Source organism: Cygnus olor, chromosome 23 (genome assembly GCF_009769625.2).
Source record: "Cygnus olor isolate bCygOlo1 chromosome 23, bCygOlo1.pri.v2, whole genome shotgun sequence".
Lineage (NCBI taxonomy): Eukaryota > Metazoa > Chordata > Aves > Anseriformes > Anatidae > Cygnus > Cygnus olor.
In genome coordinates, this window is record NC_049191.1 from 7,183,004 (window position 1) to 7,208,697 (window position 25,694).

General features: G+C 42.3%; 1 protein-coding gene and 1 non-coding gene across 2 annotated transcripts; both read left to right on the forward strand.

The window, feature by feature from the left end:
- Nucleotides 1-917: 917 nt before the first annotated feature.
- On the forward strand, nucleotides 918-25,694 carry PPP1R8 (protein phosphatase 1 regulatory subunit 8). The gene is made up of 7 exons (XM_040534732.1): nucleotides 918-1,082; nucleotides 14,098-14,158; nucleotides 19,397-19,550; nucleotides 20,174-20,394; nucleotides 21,026-21,170; nucleotides 22,323-22,387; nucleotides 23,028-25,694. Exons 1-7 carry the CDS (start codon nucleotides 1,015-1,017, stop codon nucleotides 23,379-23,381), a joined length of 1,068 nt encoding a protein of 355 aa, XP_040390666.1. The 5' UTR covers nucleotides 918-1,014; the 3' UTR covers nucleotides 23,382-25,694.
- LOC121059070 lies at nucleotides 17,299-17,464 on the forward strand. The gene has a single exon (XR_005814426.1).

The window sequence follows — 25,694 nt, forward strand, 5'->3', positions numbered from 1 at the left end:
AAAACACACCAGCTGATATAAAATTGAATCTGTTGCAGGTAAACCTTGACTATTTGCAGGGCAGTAGAACTTGAAGTCCTTTCTGAAGCTGTACTGTAAAATCTTACTTGAGAGCAAGGAAACTGACTGTATGTTGTTCTGCTCCTTATTTAAAATAGATCATGCTGCTTCGCGCATTGTCTGCTGTAAGGGGAGATTCCTTTGGATCTTACACCTCTGTAAGAAATGAAAGAGCTTACCCCTCCCCGCTTTAAAGTGAGCCTGGGTGCCTTATTTCCAGCCAATTTCAGGCAGTGGGAACTGAGAACACCAGTCCAGCTTGCTGGACTTAGGGTTGCTGCAGTTGCTTGACTCCTTTGGCCTCCTTGCTTTGTGGAGCTTAGCTGTGTAGCTGCTGCAGGAACTACTTTGAACAGGAATCTTGAGTGATGGTCATAAGCGTGAGACGTTGCAGTGAGAAGTGCATCTCTGCTGCAGCAGGGGCAGCTTGGTGCCACGCGTGGCAGGCTCACGGGTGGCTTGCGCTGCGCGGAGAGCCGGGGAAGGGATGAGCTTATTTGTGGGAGCAGCTGCTATTCCTGTAGGGCTCTGGGTGCTTGACCCTTTTAGGAGCAGCTCTTGTGGGAGTTGTGGCTCCTTGCTGCTTCAGAGCAGCCTGCTTTTCCTCCCTCGAAGTCCCGTTATTTGGAATGGCAACACAGTGCGGGGCGAGTGCGTGCTGCCACCTGCTCTGTCCTCTGTCTGCCGTTCGCTAAAAAGCGAGCAGCACGCGTTAAAGTGAGGCTTTGGAGCCCCGTTACGGAGCCGTTTAACCCAGCCTGTCCCTCGGCCGCCGGCCCCCAGCCCTCTCCCCCGACTCCCACACGGGGCGGCGGGGCCCGGCCCCCGGCTCCGCTCGGGGCCCCGCCCCCGGGGGCTGCGGCGGCGCCGCGCGGGGCACGCTGGGCCCGCGTCCCGCGCCGGTCCTCCCGCTTCCCAGCCTGCCTCCGCCCGCCTGAATGGGGCAGACGCAAAATGGCGGCGAACGCGAACTCGGCCGGCGGCGGCGGCGGCAGCCTCTCGCTCTTCGAGTGCCCCAGCTGGTGAGCGGGCCGGGGCCGCTCCTCGCCGCGGGGCCGCGGCGCAGAGCGGCTGCCGGGCAGGGCCGGGGGAGCGGCACCGCGGCCGGGGCTGGCACGGGCGTGCGTGGGGAGCCAGGGGCGGGCCGGGCCGCGGGCCGGCGGCGGCGGCTGACGGGCGTGGGGATGGGGCCGCCGGCCCGGGCCCGGGCTCCCTCGTTCCGCAGAGGCGGTCGCGGAGCAGCGGTGGCCGCGCCGGGCCTGTCAGCGGTCCCGGCAGGGCAGCTCCGCGGGTGCGTCCGTCAGCGGCCCTCACCTGCTTGGCGCTGGGGCGGTGCGCGGGGAGCGCTGTGGAGGTGCTGTGCCTCCTCCCCGGGACTCGGATGGCATTCGCGGTGTATGGGATGTATGCAGCACGAAAAATCTGTCAGCTTGAAATAAGCCTGTTTTTTTTTTTCTTTTTTCTTTTTTTTTTGTTGTTGTTGCGTTGCGTTAAGAAGTCAGGGCAAAGCGATGAGCTGCAGACGCAGCCTTAGGAACGTGAATTTTGCTGATTTTAGAATCGTAGGAAAGGCTCCCTTGGAAAGGACCTCTGGAAATCATATGGCCCGGCCTTCTGTTGAAAACACGGCCTTAGGTGAGGTTGTCTGGGGCCCTGTTTTGCTTAGCACTTCTGGATGGATGGCTAATAACAGGTCTCTGCTGTTCCATCTCCTTCGGGTGCCACATCACTGGTTATTCAGGGGATGTGTGCAGGTTTAGTTTAAGTCACATAGAAAATGACACAACATTAAAGCTGAAAACTCAAGGGCTTACATATTTGTATGAGCTAGCCGCATATACGTGTTCATGATTGCAGTCTTTAATTGCATAGTCATCTGGATTTTACTGCAGGTCTCCTGCTTTTTGGTGCTTGATGGTAGTGCTTAATACATGGATGCTTAGTGAATGTGCTTTCATATTTTTACGTGTTCTATAAGTGCCTGCTTCAGCAGTTAGTACAACCATTTAAATCTTAAATAAAAAGTATGCTGAATGCATACAATATCAAGTATCTGTATGAGGCAAGATGACTGTAAAATAGTGATGTGATAGAGTTAGATAAAACCAAAAAAATACTCAGTGTGTTCTGGATGTTCAACCTGAAATTTGAAACATCATAGTTTTGTTGGTTTTTTTTCTTAGCGTTTTGATACAATAGTGTTCACAACTTGGATTATATTTGGTGGTAAATCTGAACAATTTCTGCCTCTAAAAGCCACAAATTGAACAGCTGGAACAGTATAGCTTGCTAAATGCCTAGTTTCAGTCACTTGCAAGCTATTGCAGAAGAATTCCTAAATAAATACCATCTGGAGGGCAGGACTGTATAGACTATAACTGTGAGGGCCTCTTCAGCTACATACTTTCTGACTTCCGCTACAAACAGGACAGGGTCTTACAGACAGACAGCTTTATTCGTTGTGCTGGTGCTGACCTTACTTGTTTTTGAAGCACAATCTATTGCACTGAGGATTAAAGCAGTGAGATGGGAGTCAGGAATATGATCCAAGCTGGAGTTTTCACACCCAGAAGAAAGGTCATGTTCAGGTACTGGGGCCTGTTTCTTTCTGACAATTCCAAGCTTTTTGGTGATAATTTTTTTGCGATCTGTATGTTCTTTTACCATAATTTCCTAAAGTACTTTGCAGGTAAACCAAAGCTCCTATGTGGACGCTCACCTTGTGCATTCTAAGGGAGCTCTTTATTTTTCTTACACCTCTATTGTACATGTGCAAATTGTAGTATTTTAGGTACTGAGTTAGTACAAGCTGTATGTTTACACAAGGATACTAAAAGGCATACCTGATACAGTTTGATCTTACTCAAATTGTCATGCAAAGGTGTGACAACGTCAATGAAAGATTCCTTTTTGTGGACAGAAAACTTAAAATTTTGCTTAACGCTTGTTTTGAAACAGGTAGGTTGTTTCATAAACCTAAAAATAATAATAATAATCTGGAGCAGGAAAGCAATACAGATAGCTACCGATACGAGTGCATTTGTTTTCTGCTGAAAGTACAGGCAACTCAAAATGGAAAATATTAGGCAGTCGTGGCTAGTGGTATTCTACTGTCTCATCCACTAGGAGGGAGGAGCTCTCCTAGCTTGTTCAATTTATTTACTTACGGTTTATTTTTCTTTTCTGGAAAAAGAGTATAATATATTTATTGTTAAAGCTTTATGTGACTTCCCCTGGCATCTACTGCATTACGAATTCTCACAATTTGGAAGTTGTTATTTCCTCCAGGGCAAACCAAAGAGCACACAGATATGACATTGAATAAGTGATGGGTCTTTCATAGCTAGGATTCTCTAGAGTGAAAATAGCTTGCAGTAGCAGGCTTGGAGCAGTGGTATCATTATTTGAAGCTCTGACTTCCAGAAAATCTCAGTGTATACATATGCTGCATGAGCATTGAAAAATCTTTAGTCTAGGTAGCAGCATAGATCTTAGCAGAGAGAGATATAACCATCAAGTTACAGGGGATCTTCGTGGTGAGGAGCAGCTTCTTCTGCAGTGAGTTCTTTTCAATCTAATTAACTTACATTAAAATCAAAATCATAGTCTTCACCTGTCTATTTATTTTTCTGCCTCCAAGTGGAGCTGCCATGGGGACTGTGAACACCCATCATATGAGAAATATATCTTAAACATGATTAGAAATAGTTTTTTGCTTGTCTTTAAGTTGTTGGCTGTGCTTTTGAGGTCTGCTCCCATTGTTGTATCTGTTCTCCCCTCCCATGGATAATGTTTTAGTGTCCAGTTTCCAGAAAAGACTGAAAGGTTTTATTGGCTTTAAGGTTGGACTTTGAATTAGTTCTCATGCTGGTATGGGTTACTTCTTCATAGTTCATAACATACTTATTCTTTCTTATGTTTTTTTTAAAGTATTATTTCCAACTAGTTGTTTTTTTTCCAACAACAGAACTAGCTTAAGACAGATTAAAAATAATGAATGCTGTCTTAATAGTATTTCCTTACATAAGTACTTGCTTATGCATGTACTGTAATTCTTCCATATGCATTAGTAAAGACATGGACTACAGGTTTTAAAATTGGAATAAAGTTGTTGTAAAGATGTTGATAATGCTTTTTGTGGATTAAATTTAGTCATATCATGAGATTAAAAAATGTCCTTATAAAACAGTTACATATCCTAGCTTTATTAACACACTAGCATACCTTCTGAGGTAGTTTTAACGAGTAACAGTAGTTTATATCAGATACAAATGATCTGGGCCCGCTTTTTAGGTGAGTATCATGAGTTAAATAGTTATTGTCCATCTCTCCTTTTGTCCTGGTTTAACCTGCATTTGGGATCAGGAATCTCTCCTTACTCTGTCTGGACAAACCAGTAGTTGGGGCGTCAGGCCTGTTCTGGAATGTACATACATTTAAAATAATATGTTTTAGAAGTCACAGTGGCATCTCTTCAGTTCTCTGAGGAAAGAACGGTGTTCTTGTCAATCATTTCACACAGATCTCTGGAGAGGGCATGCTCTAGAGTTCTGGAAATTCTACCTTGTCCTTGAAGTTGGGCGTGACGGTGTGCATGGTAGTCACCTAGGCCAACATTTTAGGAATTGGCTAAATTAGGCTTCAGAGTCCACATTTAGAAACCTAAATAATTGACCTGATTTTAAATTAACACAATAAGATTAAAGTTGTCCTGTCTATGTCCTTAACAGCTAAAACTCACAATTTCTCTTTAGGCTGGATAGGACTTGCTTCAGTGAGGCTGCTCGGTTTCAGCTGGATATAGGTGTTGTAACCCTGCTGGTATGTCAACGCTGAACCCTAGCGTTGTTGAAGAGTTACTGTCAGCTCATTTGTTTGACTTCTGTTCCATTATTGGGCATTTCTTAGCTAGCATCACATCCCAAAGCATTAGTGGCTTTGTCCGCTTTTTCTGAAATGTTTCATTTTTTGTTGCCCCTTCCAGGGTTAAGCTCAGCTAGGCTTGTCTTCATCTTCTTGACTGTCCATACCTACTTTTTCCATTACTGTATGGTTCTGCAATAGATGGTTTGCCATCAAGGGCAGAGATCATCTATACAAATCCCTCACGGACTCATCCTGGCATAACGCAGAGACCAGCGCCTCTAGAGTGTGAGGTGAAGAAACTGAAGAAAAACATTGTTTAGTTTCTAATACAGAAAAATTGGTGACAAGCGTAGTCAACATAAAGATGTCAGAGTACTATCCAGTCCTTTGGTATAATTTGGTGTAATTTGAACATGAGAACAATAAAAATAAGACAAAATACAGAAGCGTAGGGTGGATGGTGGAATCACAGAATATCTTGAGGTTGAAGGGACCCAGCAAGATTGAGTCTCGCTCCTGGTCCAACGCAGGACCACCCAAAAATCAAACCCTATCTCAGAGCATTGTCCAAATGCTCCTTGAACTTACGGCAGGCTCGGTGCCATGACCATGTCCCTGCGGAGCCTGCGCCAGTGCTCAGTCACACTCTCGGTGAAGAGCCCTTTCCTGATATCCAGGCTGACCCTCCCCTGTCCCAGCTCCATGCTGTTCCCTCGGGTCCTGTCACTGTCCCCAGAGAGCAGAGCTCAGCGCCTGCCCCTCTTGTGGTTACAGCAAGATGGCCTGCCAGAGCAGTGGCTGGCCTTGCTGATTTTTTAGGTCCTTTCTTTTCTTCATTGCTACAGGGAAATTATCCTTCAACATACTTGTTCTCACTCAAAAAATGTAGGTATAGTTTTATCAAATAATTGTTCAATTGTTGCTCGCTACTTAATGTTCATTTTTCTGTTTAATTCAGTGCAGTTCAAATTGAATTTTTGATGCCATGAAACAGTATCACAGAATGGCGGAGCTTGGAAGGGACCTCTGGAGATCACCTGGTCCAACCCCCCAGCAGAGCAGGGTCACCGAGAGCACCTTGTGAAGGATGGCATCCAGGCGGGTTTTGATTATCTCCGGAGAAGGAGACTCCACAGCCTCTCTGGGCAACCTGTCCCAGTGCTCTGTCACCCTCCCAGTAAAGAAATGCCCCCTCATATTGAGCCGGAACCTCCTGGGCTTCAGTTTGTGCCTCTCGTCCTGTCGCTGGGCACGACTGAAAGGAGACCGGCTCCATCCTCTCGACTCCCTCCCCTCAGATATTTATACACACTGATCAGCTCTCCCCTCAGTCTCCTCTTTTCCAGGCTAAACAGGCCCAGCTCTCCCAGCCTGTCCTCGTTCGACAGGTGCTCCAGTTCTCTCATCATCTCCACAGCCCTCCTCTGGACTCGCTCCAGTAGCTCTATGTCCCTCTGGTACTGGGGAGCCCAGAATTGGGCACAGTGCTCCGCGTGTGGCCTCAGTAGGGCTGAGCAGAGGGGAGGATCCCCTCCCTTGGCCTGCTGGCAACTCTCTTCCAAATGCAGCCCAGGATACCGTTGGCCTTCTTGGCCACAAGGGCACGTTGCTGGCTCATGGTCAGCCTGCTGGCCACCAGGACTCCAGGTCCTTCTTTGCAGAGCTGCTCTCCAGCAGGTCAGCCCCCAGCCTGTACTGGTGCTTGGGGTTATTCTTCCCTACGTGCAGGGCCCTGCACTTGCCCTCGTTGAACCTCAGGAGGTTCCTCTTGGCCCAACCCTCCAGCCTGTCAAGGTCCCTCTGAATGCAGCACAGCCCTCTGGGGTATCAACTACTCCTCCCAGCTTTCTGTCATCAGACCTTTAGTTCTCACTAATAGAATATTTATGGCTTTGCTCTCAGGAATTAAATTCTGTGTATGATTTCCAAATTTCACTGTGTTCCATAGAGACTTTATTTCTGAGTAAGTAACCAAGGGAACCGGAGTGAACCAGTAAAATCTTGGACTGCATGGAATTGTGCATTGTAACAAGCAAATACGGTGCCAAGGTGAAGTTGGGCAAATGCTTTGAATCATAGAATGGCTTGGGTTGGAAGGGCCTTGAAGATCACCTAGTGCCAATCCCCCTGCCATGGGCGGGGATGCCACCCACCAGATCAGGTTGCCCAGGACCTCATGTGGTTCACGTGGGCCCACGTCTCAAGCTTGTCCAGGTCCCTTTGGATGACACCCCTTCTTTCTACACACATAGGAAAGGTCATCAAGTTTGAAGTGTAAGGTTTTTTTAACTGTATTTCTTACAACTGGAAGTTTGGCAAGAATCATTTTAATGCTTCTAAAAATAGAGGAAACCGTAAACGTTTCTTATCAACCTGTATTATTGAAAGTTGAAATGCCCTAACTGTTATATTTCTTCCAGACAGAATGAGGTTGGATCAGAATTACTGGTCAGCTCTTTTGGCAACCCTCTTCATCCAAGTTGGGAGAAACCATTCTGTGAGAGCTAAAATAATTACCCCAAATATATTGGCCTTAACTTTATTATAATACCTCTTTGTATTAAGTCACCTAACCAAGTTACAGTGCTAGCTTGGTCTCGACATCTGTGGTGTGTATGCTGAGCTTTGAGAAAGGCATATGACTTATTTCCATTGCTGATACACAAGATCACCAACATCAGCCTGTGTTTTGATAAGAGGGGGATCTTTCTTTATTCTGATTTCTTTCTGTAGGAAAGAGCTTAAGAGTGGTAGTACTAATTAAAAGCATCAGCCAAGGTGGCTTCCCATTACGATAGTGACCAATAACTTATGCGCAAGCCCTGTGTATTCTGACCTCTTGACTACACTCTTGGCTTTTGGCTATCAGAAGTTAAGGGATTTTGTGAGCTGAATGCTGTGTCTGGATGGTCATGTTTAACAACTAACACCAGACCTAATCTTCACAAATGTTCTAATTTTCCTTTGTTATCTTACAGCTTAACTCCGCAACATCAAGTGACAGTGCTTTCCACAAACCGTGCAAATGTTTAAAAAAGGTGCTCTCCTTGTTTTCAAATCCAAGTCTCCTTGTTTCCTGTGTTTCAAGAAATAATAAATATGCTAGCTTTGTAGCACTCATTAAGAGGACTAAGGGAATAAATACTTGCCTGTGTGTTGCTTTTTTTTTCCTAAAGAGAGGTACTCCCATTTATTTTTTTCCCCTTGTGCAAGAATACCTGGTTATCATTCTGTGCCCTTCTCTACAGGGTAACAAGAGCTTTCAAGATTGGAAAATGTTTTATTTCTGTAGTTTATACCTTGTGATGTCTTTTGTTTTTTGTCAGCTGTTGAGGAGTGTTCTTCTGATTCTTTCTGAACAAAGTCATGATGGCTCCAGATCTTTCCAGAGTGGCAATAAGGAATTTGGAGCTCATAGTTGCGTATGCGTGGTTGAGGTGGTCTTCCTCTGTTGCATGTATAAGCACTCAAGAGTACTCTTTCTTCCTACTCTTTCCCCCCAGAATGTCTTCTGAAGCAGTTGTTCTGTATCACAGGATTTATTTGCAGTATTGTAGTACAATTTGAGTTTCTTACGTAGTGGTTTTCGTAAGTGATTTTTCTCATTTGTTCGTTGGCTCCCTTTTTTCCAGACTGCCTAAAAACATCACAGAGCCCTGACTCTTGATCATTTGCATTCCCTTGTGGATTACTGTATCTTTTCCCTGTCACACCTTAATTTTCGTAAGACCATTTGATAATTTTGTCAAAAGCTTTTTAAAAATGATGGTCTACTACACCAATACCCTTGTTGACATCATCTTAGTTGTCTCCGATAATTCTGGTACACTGTGAGATATTACTTGCCTCTTCAAAATTCAAGAATGTGAATTCTTTCTCTTAAGTGTTATTTTTAAGTATTATCTCAAAGATATAGGAAGCTGTACTACAGATGGCTAGCTGAGGTTTCTCTGTGGTCTGGAAAAGGAACAACTGAAGGGTATGTTGGATGTCTTGAATAGTGTACAGAAAATCTGTAGAAGACAAGTATTTGCTGTCCTTTTCAGAATAACCAGGGGTTGTAAGATGAAATTAGTAGCAGATTTGTGGCCAAGAAGTGGAGATGGTGCTTTAACTCTTTGTAGGTGATCTGTGAAACCATTTGCGTAAGATTCTGTGAATGCGTTAAGTTTACAGGGGTTCACAGAGCAATTTATGTGGATACCTGTGTGTATAGACAGCAACCACGGAAGTCCTTGAGCTGGCAACTGTTGGAAACCAGGAAAGTATTGCTGTGTGAGGCATCCCATATTGGTTACTGGAGGTGGTTTTCTTTTGCAAAAGGTTCTGTACTCTGTGTCACTTTGGTCTGCCCAATACAATTCCATAGGAATGCGAGAGAGAGAGTTCTTAATGTTTATCATACAGAAACAGCACTGCACTCTTGATAGCACTCTTGTTTTACAGAGAAGTGGTCTAAAGGAACCTGAATATAGTATTTTTGGACTACTGTGTAAGTAATACACATCTTTTATGTATTTTTGAAGAGAATCGTTTTAAGGAAAGTTCACCTTGCAGCATTGGAAAAATATATATATATAAAAAAATAATCCATTAATCCATTTGGGAATATTTTGAGTGTGAAGTCCGTTTTGTAACTCCCCGTCTATTCTACAGGTAGTGAATAGCATGTACTTTTGTTTCATTGTCTGTTGGTGACATTTTTAGTCTCATTTCTCTGCTCGTTTATCATAGTCCATGGATACATGCACTCTCTCTTGCAGGAAGTCGAATGATTTGGCTGGTAAGTATCAGTTTTTTCAACATGCCACATTCATAACTCCTTCTCATGATGCTCAGCTCATCTAAGTAGAACAGAAGCCACTTCAGTGCTTGACTGTATTCTCCCAAACAAAGATGCTCCTTCAGCATGGCGGTTGTTGTCTTGGCATTATTACAGATGCTGAAAGGAGCAGAATATGTGTAATTCAAAGCAAGATCTACCCTTCTTTAAAACAAGAAAAATGCTTCCCTGGCATTGGAAGAATTGTCATGTCCCATGTATGGTCACATATCTCCAAATGAAAATACTGTTGAATATTGGAGTACAGATTAGATGACTGTTGTGGTCAGACTGTTAATCAATTCCTGTGTCTGCCAGATCCTTTTTGTAATACGTTTTCTACCTATTTCCCAGTCAGAATTTGAATTTACTGTTTGTAGTTTCCACATTGCCCCTGAAATATGTTTTAAAATCAGTATCATTGGTTGATGCCTTAATTTATCTGAGAGCTGAGGGTAGTTTAAGCAATAGATTGTTGAACTCTTAAGTGTAGAAGAATGATACTTGGAGTCTCTTAGAATACTTGGGTAAATATCTGGGTTTTGCATTTCATTACTCCTTTTTACAAATTGCTATAAATTCTCCTTTATTGACACTTACTTGAGTTCCTTGTACTCATTTTCAGTGAAGAAAAATTCCAGTGTAGGGTGTCCTCTTAGCTCTGATCAAGACGATTAATTTAATGATACTGTCATATTCTCCTTTCCAATCATCTGTGCTAATTCAGTGGAAGGCTCCTCTTCTTCCAAGTCAGCCTTGGAAGATCCAGTCTAAGTATATTTTGCTTCAGTTCAATATATTAAATGAATGGTCAGTAACAGTCCATTTGCAGGTCTGATTTTAAGGTCACATGCAGGATGCTGGCCTGTAGAGAGCAGAAGGTGCTCAGGCAGTGGGGATTGTGATACGTGATCTGGAAGGTGCAGAACAACCTCTTCTCTGTCAAACGCAAGCACTTCCGACGGAGCCAACTTGTGAAGTGAGATCACTTGTCTCATAGCAGTGCTAAGACAGGCTGCCCATACCTGATCTATGGAGATAAGATTCTGTAGACCTCAAGTAACTTCTCCATGCTTCATAACAGTGTAGGAAGAACAATTTAATGTATCAGTCAGTAGGAGAAAGAGAACGTTTTTGTATTGAAAATAAGAGAGGGAAAACTGTTCTCTTCTAATCAGCACAGTACCAACTTTCTAATAAACTTTCTTCCAGTAGATTTTTGCAAGTGGTTTCTTTTCAGTGTTTTACCTCCTTGATGCATGAGATTGGGGTCTGACAGGGCAGAGCATATGAGGGTTGTTGATACTTCCAGGTAGAGCTGTTAATACTGGTACTCAGTGACTGCGATTAATTACAGTTTAGAACATAGAACTTTTTTTTTCATTAAGGCTTTTACAGGAATCAAACTTCAGCAACCTTAGAGTGACATTGATTTAGTCTTTTCTAAAGGGCTTTTCTTACCAGAAGTGATTCCTGTGAGTTTGATTTGATAGTATGCTAATTGGTGTTTACAGCCTTACTCTGTTCAGTCTTTTGTAGGAATAGGTAGAGAGGGGAGTTTACTGTCTGCAAAAGATTCTCAGTCCATAAGAAACCAGAGAATGGATAAATTTCTAAAGCGTCATAATTCACAGCTGAGGGCAACATCTTCCTCTGCTGCTGCTAGGCTTTTTTTTATGTGTTCAAAAATAAAGGTGAAGGTAAAAGCAGATTTAAAATAGCAACATTTTTTGTGATGCTACAGATAGGTTGAGGATGTTGCTAAAATCTTTTTTTTAAGACATGCAGACCCTTGAGGAACCAGGAAGAGCTCTCTGAAGAGGGGGAAGCAGAGGCAAGACTGAGTAAGGGGACTTGCTTGTAGAGGTAATTTGCTGGAAGGCTTACTGATTTTTAAAGGAGATGTGGCAGCTTTTCTATCGTCCAAGTAAGGCAGGCCTTGCAAAAATTATCAAGGGAAGTTATGTTGCAGAGTAACTAGAACTTGGCAATTTCAGTGGAATGGAGAAAAACAAGTTTGCCAGTGCTGGAGGGCAAAAAGAAGAGACGCTGAGAAGCGGACCTGAGGAGTAAATCTGTGAATTAAACCTGTCTTACAATGAAAAATGAGAGCTGAGACCTTAGAGCAGCACAGAGAGAGAGCGCACGTTGCCTGGCTATGTGGTCCTAGAGGAATATTTAAGAGGAGATGGTCCCCTAGCTGTATTTGAGTGCTTGGCAGACTTAGTCTTTGTAAAACTAATCATCCACATAGCGTAGCTTCACTGGGGGCATTTGTACTTGCTGGTGTTTCCCCACACTGCCAGAATCCCATTCCTAGGAGATAGTCACCATTTTAGCAGACTGCCCTTGGAACCTTGGTTTGTCTGCTTAGGGCAACAAAGATGGTAAAGAGTCTAGAGTGGAAGACATACGAGGAGCAGTTGCAGTCACTTGGATTGTTCAGCCTGGTGAAGAGGAGACTGAGGGGAGACCTCACTGTGGTCTTACAGCTTCCTCACGAAGAGGAGCGGAGGGGCAGGCGTTGCTCTCTGGTGACCAGCGATAGGACCCAGGGAACAGCTTGAAGCTGTGACAGGGGTGGTTCAGGCTGGATATCAGGTAAAGGTTCTTCACTGGGAGGGTGATCAAGCACTGGAACAGGCTCCTCGGGGAAGTGGTCATGGCACTGAGCCTGCCAGAGCTCAAGAAGCGTTTTGCCAACACTCAAACACATGGTCTGATTTTTTGGGTGGTCCTTTGGGGACTCAAGAGTTGGTCTCGATGATCCTTGTGGGTCCCTTCCAACTCAGATATTCTACGATTCTACGCTTTTCCGTGCTGCCGTTTGTTTTTCATCCAAAAGAATAAAAAAGTGCCAGCTATGTCCATCTTTGACATCTTATTTTGGTACGAAAACTTGTGAAAGTCCAACTGGCATTTTCAGGAAGGGCCAGGGAGAGATCTAAGCAGGCTGGTGTAATGGATTTGAAGCAAGAATGGAAAATACTTGTGCAATACTTGAGAAAGAAATGAAGTAGGAATAATAGAGGACTGTGTTCTTATAGTAAGTTATCTAGGAGAGCATGTGTATAGTAACCAACTGACCTGAGGACACAGAATAGACCTTCAAAACGCCCCAGGAGCAGAAACATCTATATTTAACCTCTTCAAACAACTTACAGGTGACCTTTCTTCCGCAACCATGTTGAGAATGTCACTGCCCATTGTCACCATTCTCTTGGCTTGCGTGCAGTCAGAAAAGCAGTAAATGGGAATGTGATCTCTGTGGTTCTTCTGAAGGGCAGCAATGCAGCTGAGAACTGGGTCGCCGCTATTCCATAGAAAGCCTAATGCAGCCACAGAGACAAGCAGCAGTGATATTACCAGTAAAGCAGTACTACAAATACAGATTCTTAAAGGTTTGAGCAGAAAAAGATCATTTGCTCTGAGCAGCCCAAAGATCTTGTGTTGTGAAGGGCAGCATACAGATACCACGGGCATGTCATGTTGCGACCATGGAACGCCAAGCGTGTTTCTGATGCTGCTAATCCTTGTGTGTTCAGATATGTGTTGGCATTGCTTTGCTGTGCATTGCCGACTCCTGTGTGCCTCTGTGCTCCCTTTGCCCGGGTGGAAATAAAGCTGACTGGAGAATCTGCTTCCCGGGGTGAGGAGGGATAGAGCAAGAGGGATGGGGGAACTTAGCTGTTTGTGGTTGAGAATTTGGTGGAGAAAGGCTGTACAGTTGTAGGATAAGTGTCCCTTTGCCGTCTAATGCTGTGGTCTCTTCCATGCTACCTGTGTTGGTAGGAAAGGTTGATTATAGGATGGGCGTGGAAGAACACCAGCCATTGGCCAACATTTTTCTATATTGTTACTAATACGCATGAAGCCCCCTTTAGGCTTTTGGTCATTACCATTTCAAGAGGTGAGCATGGTAGAAGTTTCTGCTCCTCTCCACAGCTAAAGGATCTACTGCTTTGAAGGTAACATGAGAAAATGGAGCCCTTGAGCAGGCCCTTAAGTGGACAGGTACATTCTGTCCTCTTCTCTAGTTGTTGGGGCCTTCCTGTTGGGAGGTGCTCTGTTAATTTTGTAAATTAGCTATTTTTTGGCTGGAGAAGTAAAGCTTGAAATGCTTCATGTTCTATTAGTTTAAATCATATTGTAAAAATACATGGTTTGTTTGTAGTCAGAAGGAATCTGCAGGGAGGAAAAAGACAATCTTTGGTAGTTTCATATTTTTCCCAAAATAAATCTGCTTCCTTTTGTTTAGTCAGTAGATCTAATACAGTATTAGCTCTAATACTGATAAACCTTTTACCAAATATTTTGATGCCATATTTAACTTTTTTTTTGTTTTCCAGGGCAGGAAAACCTCCACCTGGCTTACATCTGGATGTAGTCAAAGGAGACAAACTCATTGAGGTATGAAAGTAGATGTTGTATGAGTTCAGTGTGAGTTCAGTGTATCATCTACGTAGGCACTAACAGTAGAAAATTTTCCAATGTTTTCCACACTTAGAAGTATTTCCCTTCTCTCTGATGTTCATTATTTTCAAATCACTGTTATGTTCTGAAACTTCTGAATGAAGTGAAAGTGTTTTCCTTTGCCTGTACTGTCTCTACCTATGCAGTGGTTTTATCAGTTATCTTCCTATTAGATGCAGTGTTTGAAGGGATACAAAACTGCAGTGTTCAGCTTTCAGACAATGACAATTTGATCCCGGAATACTGACCCTGTCCTAGTGAGAGAGGAGAAAATAAAACGTTTGTGAGGGAAGTCAGTAGTTGGCAGAGCCTTATTGCTTCCAAACTTAATTATGGACTAAAGTTGCCATTTTGTTTCCTACAACATACTTGTATAGGTAGTGTCAGACTGGAGCCAGAAGGCACATTGTCTTAGGAATTTCAGGAGCAGGAACTCAAATAACATGGGGAAAGAGATCTCAAATAGAAAAGACTAAGAATAAAAATTCGTGTTACGCTGCTTGTTTGAGGTACTCATCTGGTCAGTTCAGTTTTTATGTTGTTTTACAGTAAGGTTAACTGGACATCCCATATTTTACAAGATTGTTGCCCTGTCCTATAGCATGAAATACAGCATGATCTTCATCCCATGCTCTAGATCTATGGTGTTGTGATTAACACAGATGTGAACTATTTTTATTACTGCAAAGGAATCTTTCTCCTCTATTTCGTGTTGTCTTAGCTCACTCTGTTGAGTCATATTATTGGTGTTGTACTGATTGACATTCAGATTTTTCCAAAGGAGATCTTTCAATCAAAAGTAATAAATTAAAACAAGGTGAGGGGGGCTTATACCTTTGGTGACAGAGGATGCAAGCCAGTGAGCCTATTGTAGTCATCAAGAGACTTCTAACCTTCAATTGACTGAAAAAGACAAAAGTTTCTGGACTACAGAAGCTTACAAAGTTGAGTCAACTCTTATGAACAGAAGTTTGGAAAATTAAGAGCTTCAATGTTAGATGAAGAAGGACTTGAGCAACCCCATCCCTGGAGGTGTTCTAGGCCGGGTTGGATGGGGCCTTGGCCAACCTGATCTAGTGGGTGGCGTCCCTGCCCATGGCAGGGGGCTTGGAACTAAGATGATCTTTAAGGTCCCTTCCAACACAAGCCATTCTATGATTCTGTGGACTTTGTCTTTCCTGGTTTGTGCCATATGCTACCACAGGAGCATCGGAAGGTAACAAGTGTTCCTTGTAGTGTCTAGCAGAGAGATTTCCTCTTTAAAATTTGATTAAGAGAACATAATATGCTCTGCAAAGGAAAGAAAGTGGAGATCTTGCAAATAACCTTGTATTTTCCCAGGCCAGAAACCAGTAAAATAATTATTTATAGTGAAATAGTCCATAACTGCTGGTTTTACAGATTGTTTTGAGACAGTACTCCTAGTACAAATTTGAAGACACAGACAATTGGCAAAGCTAGCCTTGACCTATGAGAGATCTTTGCTCAGCCTTAGTTTGAAAGCAGAATCACAGAATTGTAGGGGTTGGAAGGGACCTCGAGAGATCATCGGGTCCAACCCCCCTGCCAAAGCAGGTTCCTTAGAGCAGGCTGCCCAGCTAGATACTAACACGTTTATCACATCTTCACAGTACTTCATTAGATCATACAAGGCATGATTGAGTTGGCTCCTACCACCTAATTGGTCTGCATTGTAGCTATCCCACTCCAGCTCTTCCTAGGCACTATAGTTTTCAACCCCATTGCATTTTTTGTTTTCAAACCACGGCCTGTGTCTTCGGCTTCTCGTGGTACTGTTACATGTTCAGAAACATTTTTAGAAGTCAGAGAGCTGTATTAAGGCTGCTTCTCAGCTCAGCCTTCCCACTGCCATCCTACCGGTAGCATCTGGGGTAAGGGTTGTATTTGGCATAAGGTTTTCCACTTTTTCTTTCAGGCCATGTAATGAGATACAGTGAGCAAAGCCTAGTTTTTTTGTTTGTTTTGTGTTTTTTTTTTCTGGCATGTGGCAGGTGGCCAAACATAATGCAGCCTTCCACCTTTGAGACTTACTCTATGAGACCGGCTTTTTCTTATCATGCTTCTTTTGGATTTTGGAGAATGGAGAGCGTTAGGATGAAAGAGTTTATATGGAGCTCTCTGCTAATTTAATCCATAAAGGCTACCATGGGGGACCTGGTTGGGAATGAAAAATGGCAACAGAACGCTATATGGATGCTGAGCATGCATCATTGCTTTTGAAAATGGACAAACAAATTCAGTGTTGATAAAATGGCAGTCCTGGTGTCCTCAGAATCTGAGGATGGGTAGTTAGGCTGTGCTGACCAAAGCTTTTGGATCTACAGAAGGCGCAAGTTGGCTTTGTAAGCCTGGCATCTCCTTCTGTATTGGAAAAAAAAAAAAAAAAAAAGTGATACAACAAACATCCAAATTCCTTTGTCCTGCCATCAACTCTCTTGATAACCTAAAGGAGTTTTTTTGCCATTCCAAAGCGTAGTGTTAGCAGCTGTTGCTAGTCTGCTATCCAAGTACTCTGAGGTTCAGTGGGAAATGCGATAGCACAGAGATAAGGAATGACTGTAGAGCTTGTATTTTGTCTCCTGAGCATCTGCTGTCGGTTATCAGTGTCCAAGCATCTCAGTGCAGTACAGTTTGACTGCCATACAGTGTGTGCCATGTGGTGAGTGCCATAGCAAGTGCTGACTGGGTACAAGCACCTGTGTGTGTACCTGGCTTCCTCTAGCGCTGTCTGCTAAAGTGAGGATGGGAAAAGCTGGCTCAGTTGTGGAAGTCCTAGCAGACTGTTTCATGTACCATGCTTGCTTGCTCCTATGGTTGTTTGGTGGCCTTGTACATTGTCTCTTGTAATCACCATAATTGAGAACTTAAGTCAGCAGCTATATAATGTACTGTGTACATGTGTTGGGAACTCTTCAACAGATGAGCATAATTTGGATCTGATACATCTATTTCTGGTTTTGGTTTGGGATGTGTGGTAAATAGTTTTACTGTTCTTTGTCTTTCATGGTAGGCAGTAGTAACCAACTAAGAACATCCTTAAATCTTTGTGGATTATTGTGCACTTGATACTAACCCAGCCATCTGTATCCCAGGTCTTGTATAGAGGTCTGAGGTATACTTTGTGATTGCTGGGTCTGAAAAGTGCAACATTAAAACAAACCATGAAGTGTTTAAGCTCAGTGTATAAAGGATGACACTGGGTTATAGCTCAGAGGCACAAAAATTGTTAGAAATGTTATACTGAAGTAAAGGCAATAAAATGATTTTTGCTGTTGGTGATTTGTTGCAACATTTCAAATTCATGAATTTGTTTCAATCTTTGCAAAATCTCTTGAAATACTGTTTTAATGAGTGTAAGTTCCACAGATGGAACCGAGCTTGGCAAGGGATGCAAAGAAAAACAGGAAGGGATTCTATAGGTACATTGCTCAGAAAAGAAAGGCCAAGGAGAGTTTCCCCCTTCTGATGGACGAGAAGGGAGAACTGGTAGGAACAGACATGGAGAAGGCTGAGGTACTCAACAACTTCTTTGCCTCAGTCTTCACTGCCAGTCAGGTTTCCCAAGTCTTTTGTTCCCCTGAACCCGTAGATGGAGGCTGGGGGAGCAAAGTCCCACCCACTGTAAGCGAAGAGCGGGTCCAAGACCACCTGATGAAACTGAACAAGCACAAGTCTATGAGCCCTGATGCCATGCATCCCAGGGTCTTGAAGGAATTGGCTTATGTAGTTGCCAAGCCTCTCTCCATGATATTTGAAAAGTCCTGGCAGTCAGGCGAACTCCCTGGTGACTGGAAAAAGGGAAACATTGCTCCCATTTTTAAAAAGGGAATAAAAGAGGACCCAGGGAATTACAGAACAGTAAGCACCACCTCTGTGCCTGGCAAGGTCATGGAAAAGATCTCCTGGAAGCAATGTCAAGGCACATGCAACACGAAGAGGTGATCCGAGACAGCCAGCATGGCTTCACCAAGGGTAAATCATGCCTGAGCAATCTGGTGGCCTTGTGTGATGGAGTGACTGCATCAGTTGACAAGGGAAGACTGACCGATGTCATCTACCTGGACTTCTATAAGGCCTTTGACATGGTCCCACATGACATCCTGATCTCCAAGTTGGAGAGAGATGGATTTGATGGGTCGACCATTCAGTGGACAAGGAATTGGCCTGAAGGTCACACCCAGAGAGTGGTGGTCAGTGGCTCCTCAGGTGGAGGCTGGTGACAAGCGGTGTCCCTCAGGAGCCTTTCCTGGGACTGGTACTGTTTAATGTCTTGATCAGGCTATTGAAACATTGTGTGGGCTTTGGTAAATATTTCAGAAAAGCAGGAGAAACCATCCGTTAACAAATATCTAACGGATTGCCAGCTTTTGACTTGTGCAGCTGGAAGCATCACAGGTCAAATTAAGCTCTTGCAATGCAGTGAGGAAGATGGCTGCACTGCTTAGGTTCTTCAGCATTTAGGTTTAAGGAGTTCCTTTTAGTAAAGAATGTTAGTAGGAATACGCTGTACACACCATAGGACAGTGTCAACATGTTCCTTTGGTTTTCTTAAGTGTTTTACATAACTGATATTACAGTATGCAAAATCTTGCTTGAAGAAGAGATTAGAACTAGGATGAATTTTAAGAAGAAAGGCATAAAATTAATAGTTTGCTTGAATAGGCTAGTATGGATTCATATGGCAGAACATCTTTAGTTTTACATCTTTATAATAAAGATCTTAAATCTATATGCCCATTTCTGTTTTGAAATTTTATAATTTTGATGTTCTATATTAGACTAGAGATCATTTAGCATAGATTCCTGGCTTCAACGAGGCCCGAGATCATCTGCCTCAAGTGACGCATAAAAATCACTGGGAGTGGATGTGAGAGAGAACCTTCTGTAGTGGGACAATCATACTTCCTTCCAGACTGTCTTACATTAGCTGTTAAAGGGAATAACTGGGTATCTTCCATATTCAGCTGCTTCAATTTTTAAAAGAGAAGATACGAGTTTCCATATTGAACAGTGTGAGACAAAACTGAAATATTGATCAGGTGTTGATGTTTTTCTTTGAATTTGCTCTCTTTATTCATGGTCTTGAACTTTTTCAGGAAGATCCAAAAGATTATAGGAGTCTAATATGTTCTTCTGTTTGATATTCTACCTCAGAAACTCATAATTGATGAGAAGAAATACTATCTCTTTGGGAGAAATCCTGATCTGTGTGATTTTACCATTGACCACCAGTCTTGCTCTCGGGTCCATGCTGCCTTGGTCTATCACAAACATCTCAAGAGGGTTTTCCTCATAGATCTAAACAGCAGTAAGTAACATGACATATAACCAGACAGAAGTACTATGTTTCAGTGCTTAAACATCTTTGAACGAGACACTCCTTTTCTTTGTTACTGTTGTTTACACTGTGTGGCTAGATGGCGGTAATCTAAATTAGCATCCTAGTGAAAGATTGGCAATGGTTAGGAGCAACAGAATGCATGCTCCAGTCAACTTACCTGTGCTTCACGTGGTGTTGAAAACAGTATTTCTAGACTCTTAGGAGGAGTCTTCCTTTCAAGAGAGAGGAAGAAAGTGACTTGAGCTTCATTTCGCAATTATAATGAAGCTTTCTGTTCTGAGGGCAGTTTCCCAAGAACTAAAACCTGACATACTGAGAGAATGATTCCAGTCGTGGTACATTGAGACCTGCAAGAATCCAGAAACTGAATGATGTTTATTTTCATGATTTTCTATGGGCTGATGTGAGTTATCTTAGTTTGTGAGACATCAGGTAAAACGTATGTAATAACTAATGTTTTCAGCAGTATTTCAGTGACTTGTATTTCATGGCAATCATGTACAGCTTCTGAACATCTCGAGTCATAAACTTGAATACTGTGAGCTCAAGCAGATGACTTACAGACTTTTCCATTCTGATGTTCTTCTCAGCACATGGCACATTCTTGGGTCATATCCGTTTGGAAGCTCACAAACCCCAGCAGATACCCATTGACTCCACAGTTTCATTTGGTGCTTCTACGCGGGCATATACTCTGCGAGAGAAGCCTCAGACACTGCCATCAGCAGTTAAAGGAGATGAGAAAATGGGCGGTGAAGATGAAGAGCTCAAGGGTTTGCTGGGCCTGCCAGAAGAGGAGACAGAACTTGATGTGAGTATGATGTTACGTTGTACCAAGATGGCATATCCATCTAAACAAATGGCATTCCCTACTTGTTTGCTTGGTTCAGGTTCTTAATTTCTTGTTCTTGAAGATATCTGCTGGCAGAAGACCCCTCAGACTATACACAGATCATCTCGTTCTACCACAATAAGCCTGTCTTCATGCTGCTTCTCAGAATCAGTGCCCTAATCCTACTATTCCAATTATCTTTTCACAAAAGGATGCAGAGAGCTCTCTTGTCTCTCTCCAGTTAGCATTGCCCTAGGTCAGGGGTGATTTCCCACACTGTTCCCCATTGCCAAATAACAGTGAATGCAGCCCTGTTTCCTACAGTTAGCCAGTGGAGTGGAAAAGCAGTTTGCATGATATTCAGAGGATCTGGTCCAAATCCTCTGTTCAGGCAGAGTCAGCTAGAGCAGGTTGCTGAAGACCATGCTCAGTTGGGTTTTGAATATCTTCACAGACAAAATTCCACAACCTCTCTGGGCAATCTGTTCCAGCACTGAAACACTTTTTCTTCCTAGCAGTCTAAAGTTGAACCTACCATGGGTACAACCAGTGATTAACACAGACTTCATACACTAGGCACTTAAACTGTTTCTTCAATTTTTTTTATTAGAACCTGACAGAGTTTAATACAGCCCACAACAAAAGAATTTCCACGCTAACCATAGAGGAAGGAAACTTGGATATTCAGAGACCAAAGAGAAAACGGAAGAATTCCAGAGTGACGTTCAGTGATGATGATGAAATCATCAATCCAGGTAAGTAGTTGGCTTTACTCTCTAGTTCATGACTATAAAGGCCCTCTTTCCAGTGTTCACATAAAGATTCCTCATGGCTGTATACAGATGAGGAGAAAAAAAATTTGACAGTGAATATTTGAGAATATTCTGCTATTTCAGAGAAGCAGTCACGTCCTACTTAAGTCTGTGACTTCTACCTTTTTCATCTCCCTGTAAAATCTTTGCATGATTTTTTGCGGGATACAGATACCACACTCAGCTTCATTGTTCAGTTTTTAATCAAACGTTGGAAAACTTTCATCCTTTTGGACCCATGAGATGTTTTAAATTATTTGCCTTCTCTAGAATCTAAATCAGAACTGAATTTATAGTTTGTTTTTTAACGTGGCCCTTAATGCTTTCCCTTCATGTTGCCTAATGAATTCAGTATCTGACTCAAGCTGAGCATTTTTTGCTGCTTGTCTGCGTATCTAATCCAAAAAAACGCTTCTGAAGATGTATCCAATTCCTCAGTAGTTGTTTTTCTTCCTTAGCTGTTTTATATCAATGCAATTCCTATTAATGATAATTCATATAGCTAATATTCCTATTAAGTGCAGTTTAATAAGTCTTAACATACAGTCTGAAGTTACTTTCATTTGGAAGGGCATACCACACAGAATAACCATTTTGTTTCATCAAATTATGCACTTTAGGTCTCAGAACATCCTGGTGTTTGATTTTCAGAGTTTGTTGAAAGATTCAGAATTCTTCTGACTCTATCTTCGACGTCTCCCAAGGTCTTGCAGGGCTAGCTCTTGTGCCTTTGAGCATGCATAGTGCCTTGTACAGCAGCGGCTTTTAGCCCAGAACTCCATTCTGTCTGAACAGTGTAAATAGACTGTCCATCCCCGTTCCCCAGAGCACTTCTACATTTTCCTTGAGTGGAAGTTTTTCCTTAATAGAATAACTGGTGAACCCACCTTGAGACAAAGCCACTAGGTGTCCCTACCCATGCACTTAGCTCCTCTTTTTGTATAAGCATGCTAGTGTTTACTGAGGGCTACTAGAGTGCTGGCTTTTAGAAGAGAAGGTCCATGTACCAATTCTTCATATAGGCTGCTTTACTTGACATATGTTTTATCTTTTTCTGTGTTGTTACTGAAAGCTGCACTGTTCTTGCCTTTACAGAGGATGTGGACCCTTCTGTTGGGCGTTTCAGGAACATGGTACAGACAGCAGTAGTCCCTGTTAAGGTACATAGTAACTTCCAACTCTCTATTTGATCCATTATTACACTGATGAACTCAACATGTGGATTACACCTTAGAAACATAATGTCCTACCGTGGGAAGTATTTTATTGTTAAGGAGAAGTATTGCAAATTTAAATAAATAAATACATATATATATATATATATATATATATATATGTATATATGTATATAAAAACAATTTGACCACTTTCCTTAAAGTCCATCTTTAGCTCCTTTCTTTAACACATGGGATCAATGGCATTTTTTTTCCTCCCAAAAAGAACCACTTTCCAGAAATTCAGTATGGTAGTTCTAGGCATCAGTTAAAATTGTGGGAAGTATGGAAAACAAAAAGTAAAAATGAGAGATTATTTGTTTGAACAGTGTAAATGATAAAGATTTCATAAGGTTGTTTACTAGAACTAGCAGGGTTAAGATTTCCCCCAAGATGAGTATGTTGCCAGTACAATATTTAATTTGAATACTCTAGGAAGATATGCAAACTTCCACTCATTTCTTTAATCTCTTTATAAGTGGCTAGTCGAGGTGCATTTTGGGAGGAAAATGGCATTGGCATCCAGTTTACATAGCTTGCTTGTTTCGTATATTTTGAATAATTCTTTAAATACTTTCTTCTACAGAAAAAGCGACTGGACAATCCAGGCTCACTGACCACGGATGATTCTGCATCACGGCGTATGCAAAACTTTCCCTACAGTGGAGGATTATATGGTGGCTTACCTCCAACTCACAACGAGGCGGGTTCCCAATCACATGGCGTCCATGGGACAGCACTCATTGGTGGTCTGCCAATGCCCTACCCCAATCTTGCCCCAGATGTGGACTTGACTCCTGTTGTACCCTCAACAGTTAACATGAACCCAGCTCCAAATCCTGCTGTCTTTAATCCTGAAGCTGTGAATGAACCCAAGAAGAAGAAATATGCAAAGGAGGCATGGCCGGGCAAGAAGCCAACCCCTTCCCTACTGATCTGAGTTAGGTTTTGTTGAGGGAGGGTGGGAGTTATGAACTCCACAAACTGTTTATGTGTAGTATTGTCCTTTTGAAATTTTAATGTCCTAACCAGATGTAATATGGAGATTGGAGAAGTGAAATAATTCTTTAAAGATCTGTCTTCAAACATTTTTATATCTGTTAAAAAAACAACAACAAAACAATATAGCTACCATCTCCCTTTGAACCAAAATATCTGGCAGCCTTTTCTTAGCCTCTGTCCCCTGAGGTCTCTTACTCTGAATTTTGATCCATAAGTTGAAGGGGCAGAATCACACAATTTAATTATCATTTATGGCATGACCCTGCAAATGCGTGTATTTAGGTGTCGTGCTTACTATGAGTAATGTTGTTCCTGCTGGACTTGCTCATAGCAGGTCAGCTGTATCAGAAGTAAATGTTTGTGGGGCCAGGCCTTTCAGAAATCCCACTGGTCTGAGTTCTAAAACTTGCAAAATACAGGCCAGCTTTTATTTTTACCTTTTCAAAACCCTACCAATGTGGGGCATTCTTTTTTTTTCCTAGTTTGGCTGCAGCTTGTTTTAATTTCCACCTAAGACACTACAACATCCTATGAGTTGATGAGTACCTGGAGTTGAGATAGACAAGGAATAGATGGACTTCCTAAGTTGTGGAGTCCAGTATTGCACAACAGAGTGCCATGTAGTTGGATAAAGGGGTACACGCATGGATGGATCCGAGCTCGTGTTGGTACTAATGGCAGCATACAAGCATGGCAAGTCTAGATACATTTGACTGTTGGATAGACACTATCTACAGCGTACAAATAATCGTTGACAAAGTAGTGATAACTTAAGGTGGAGTTAACACAGAGGAAGACACTTTTTTTAAACTTGGTGGCCCTTTTAATTTAAATAATTTTGCTTTTATTTACAAATGGAACTTGTGAGCTTAGCGTATATGAGATGTGACAAGGCACACATGCAAATGAGCAGCCATCAGCAGTGTCAGAGGATTCATATGTGTAACAACTAAAACTGCAATCTACACGCTATTTTGGTTTTTGGCTGCTAGTAACAGTGGGTAGGAATCAAGTGCTACCTAAAGCTAGAATATAAATTCCTAGTAGAGGGTCTGCCTCACCTTGAACAAAGGAAGCACACAAGTTGGTTTCATGGCATTACTTTTTTTTTTTTTGACTATTTAATCATTTTCTCCCATTGAATAAAATGAGAAATGTGATTTGGATTATTGCTTTACCCCATCAAATCCGCAGTTTCAGATTTCAAAATCTGATTCAAACATATTCAGACCCTATGACTTTATACAAGGTAAGGCCAGAGCCCTTTCTTTCTTAGGTTTATTTTCATTTTTTTTACGTTGCATAATGCAGTTCAGCTACATAGTCACATTCCTTTGTTTGGGGGAATCCTCCAGGAAATGTGCCCTAAAATGGCAGTAGTATATCCAGCTGTTCATTAATGTGTACAGTACTGTAGCTACCTGGCTATGTAGAATTGTGAAAATATGATGGTTGCTGGAACAGTGCTGTTTTATAGTGCATCTGCTGTGCTGTAGGCACTAGACCTGTTTTGAACAGATGCTCCAAAATCAGTGCAACTTCTGCATCTGCAGAGTGATTGCTTCTATCATGGTATTGAGGTAAAAAAGAGCTAGTAGCTACCCTGTTCACAAGAGTGATGCCTTTAGAGACTGGCTTGTACCTCTCCATGCCTTCATATCTAGCTCAAACTATTACATGAATGAATGTGGTAACTTCTCCATGATATAGTTATGCCACTCTGTGCATAGTTGCTATTAAAAATGACTCAGTCCTGTTACGTTCTTCTTTCAAACACTCCGTACTCTCTTAAAATCTTTCTCACTTTAATTTTTAGTTTTGCTTCTTTACAGGATGTAGTTTTCTTTTTCCAGCCAGTCAGTTTTATGAAGGCAACTCTTTACGGTAAGACTAGTTAGAGCAAGTAAAAGTTGAACAGGTCATCTTTTTTCTTTTTTTTTTGTTTGTTGGGTTTTGGTAGGGTTTTTTGTTTGTTTTGCAAGTGGCTCTTTGCAAGAACTTTCTTGAAAAGGGAAGCTTTACTGAAAATTGGTTTTTAAAGCTCTTCTCCTCCCTGGGTTTTTACAAGCTCTCATTATTTCAGAGCTTAGAGGCCATAGCCGGCCAGTACAGGAGGAGACAGTATAACATCCAGGGGCTTTGTACAGAAGTTTGTACACTTGTGTAATATGTAATAGGCCTTTTCACACTTTCTGTTGAGCTTTTTACCTGTAACCTTTACTATGTTGTAAATTAAACGCAAATTTTGCCA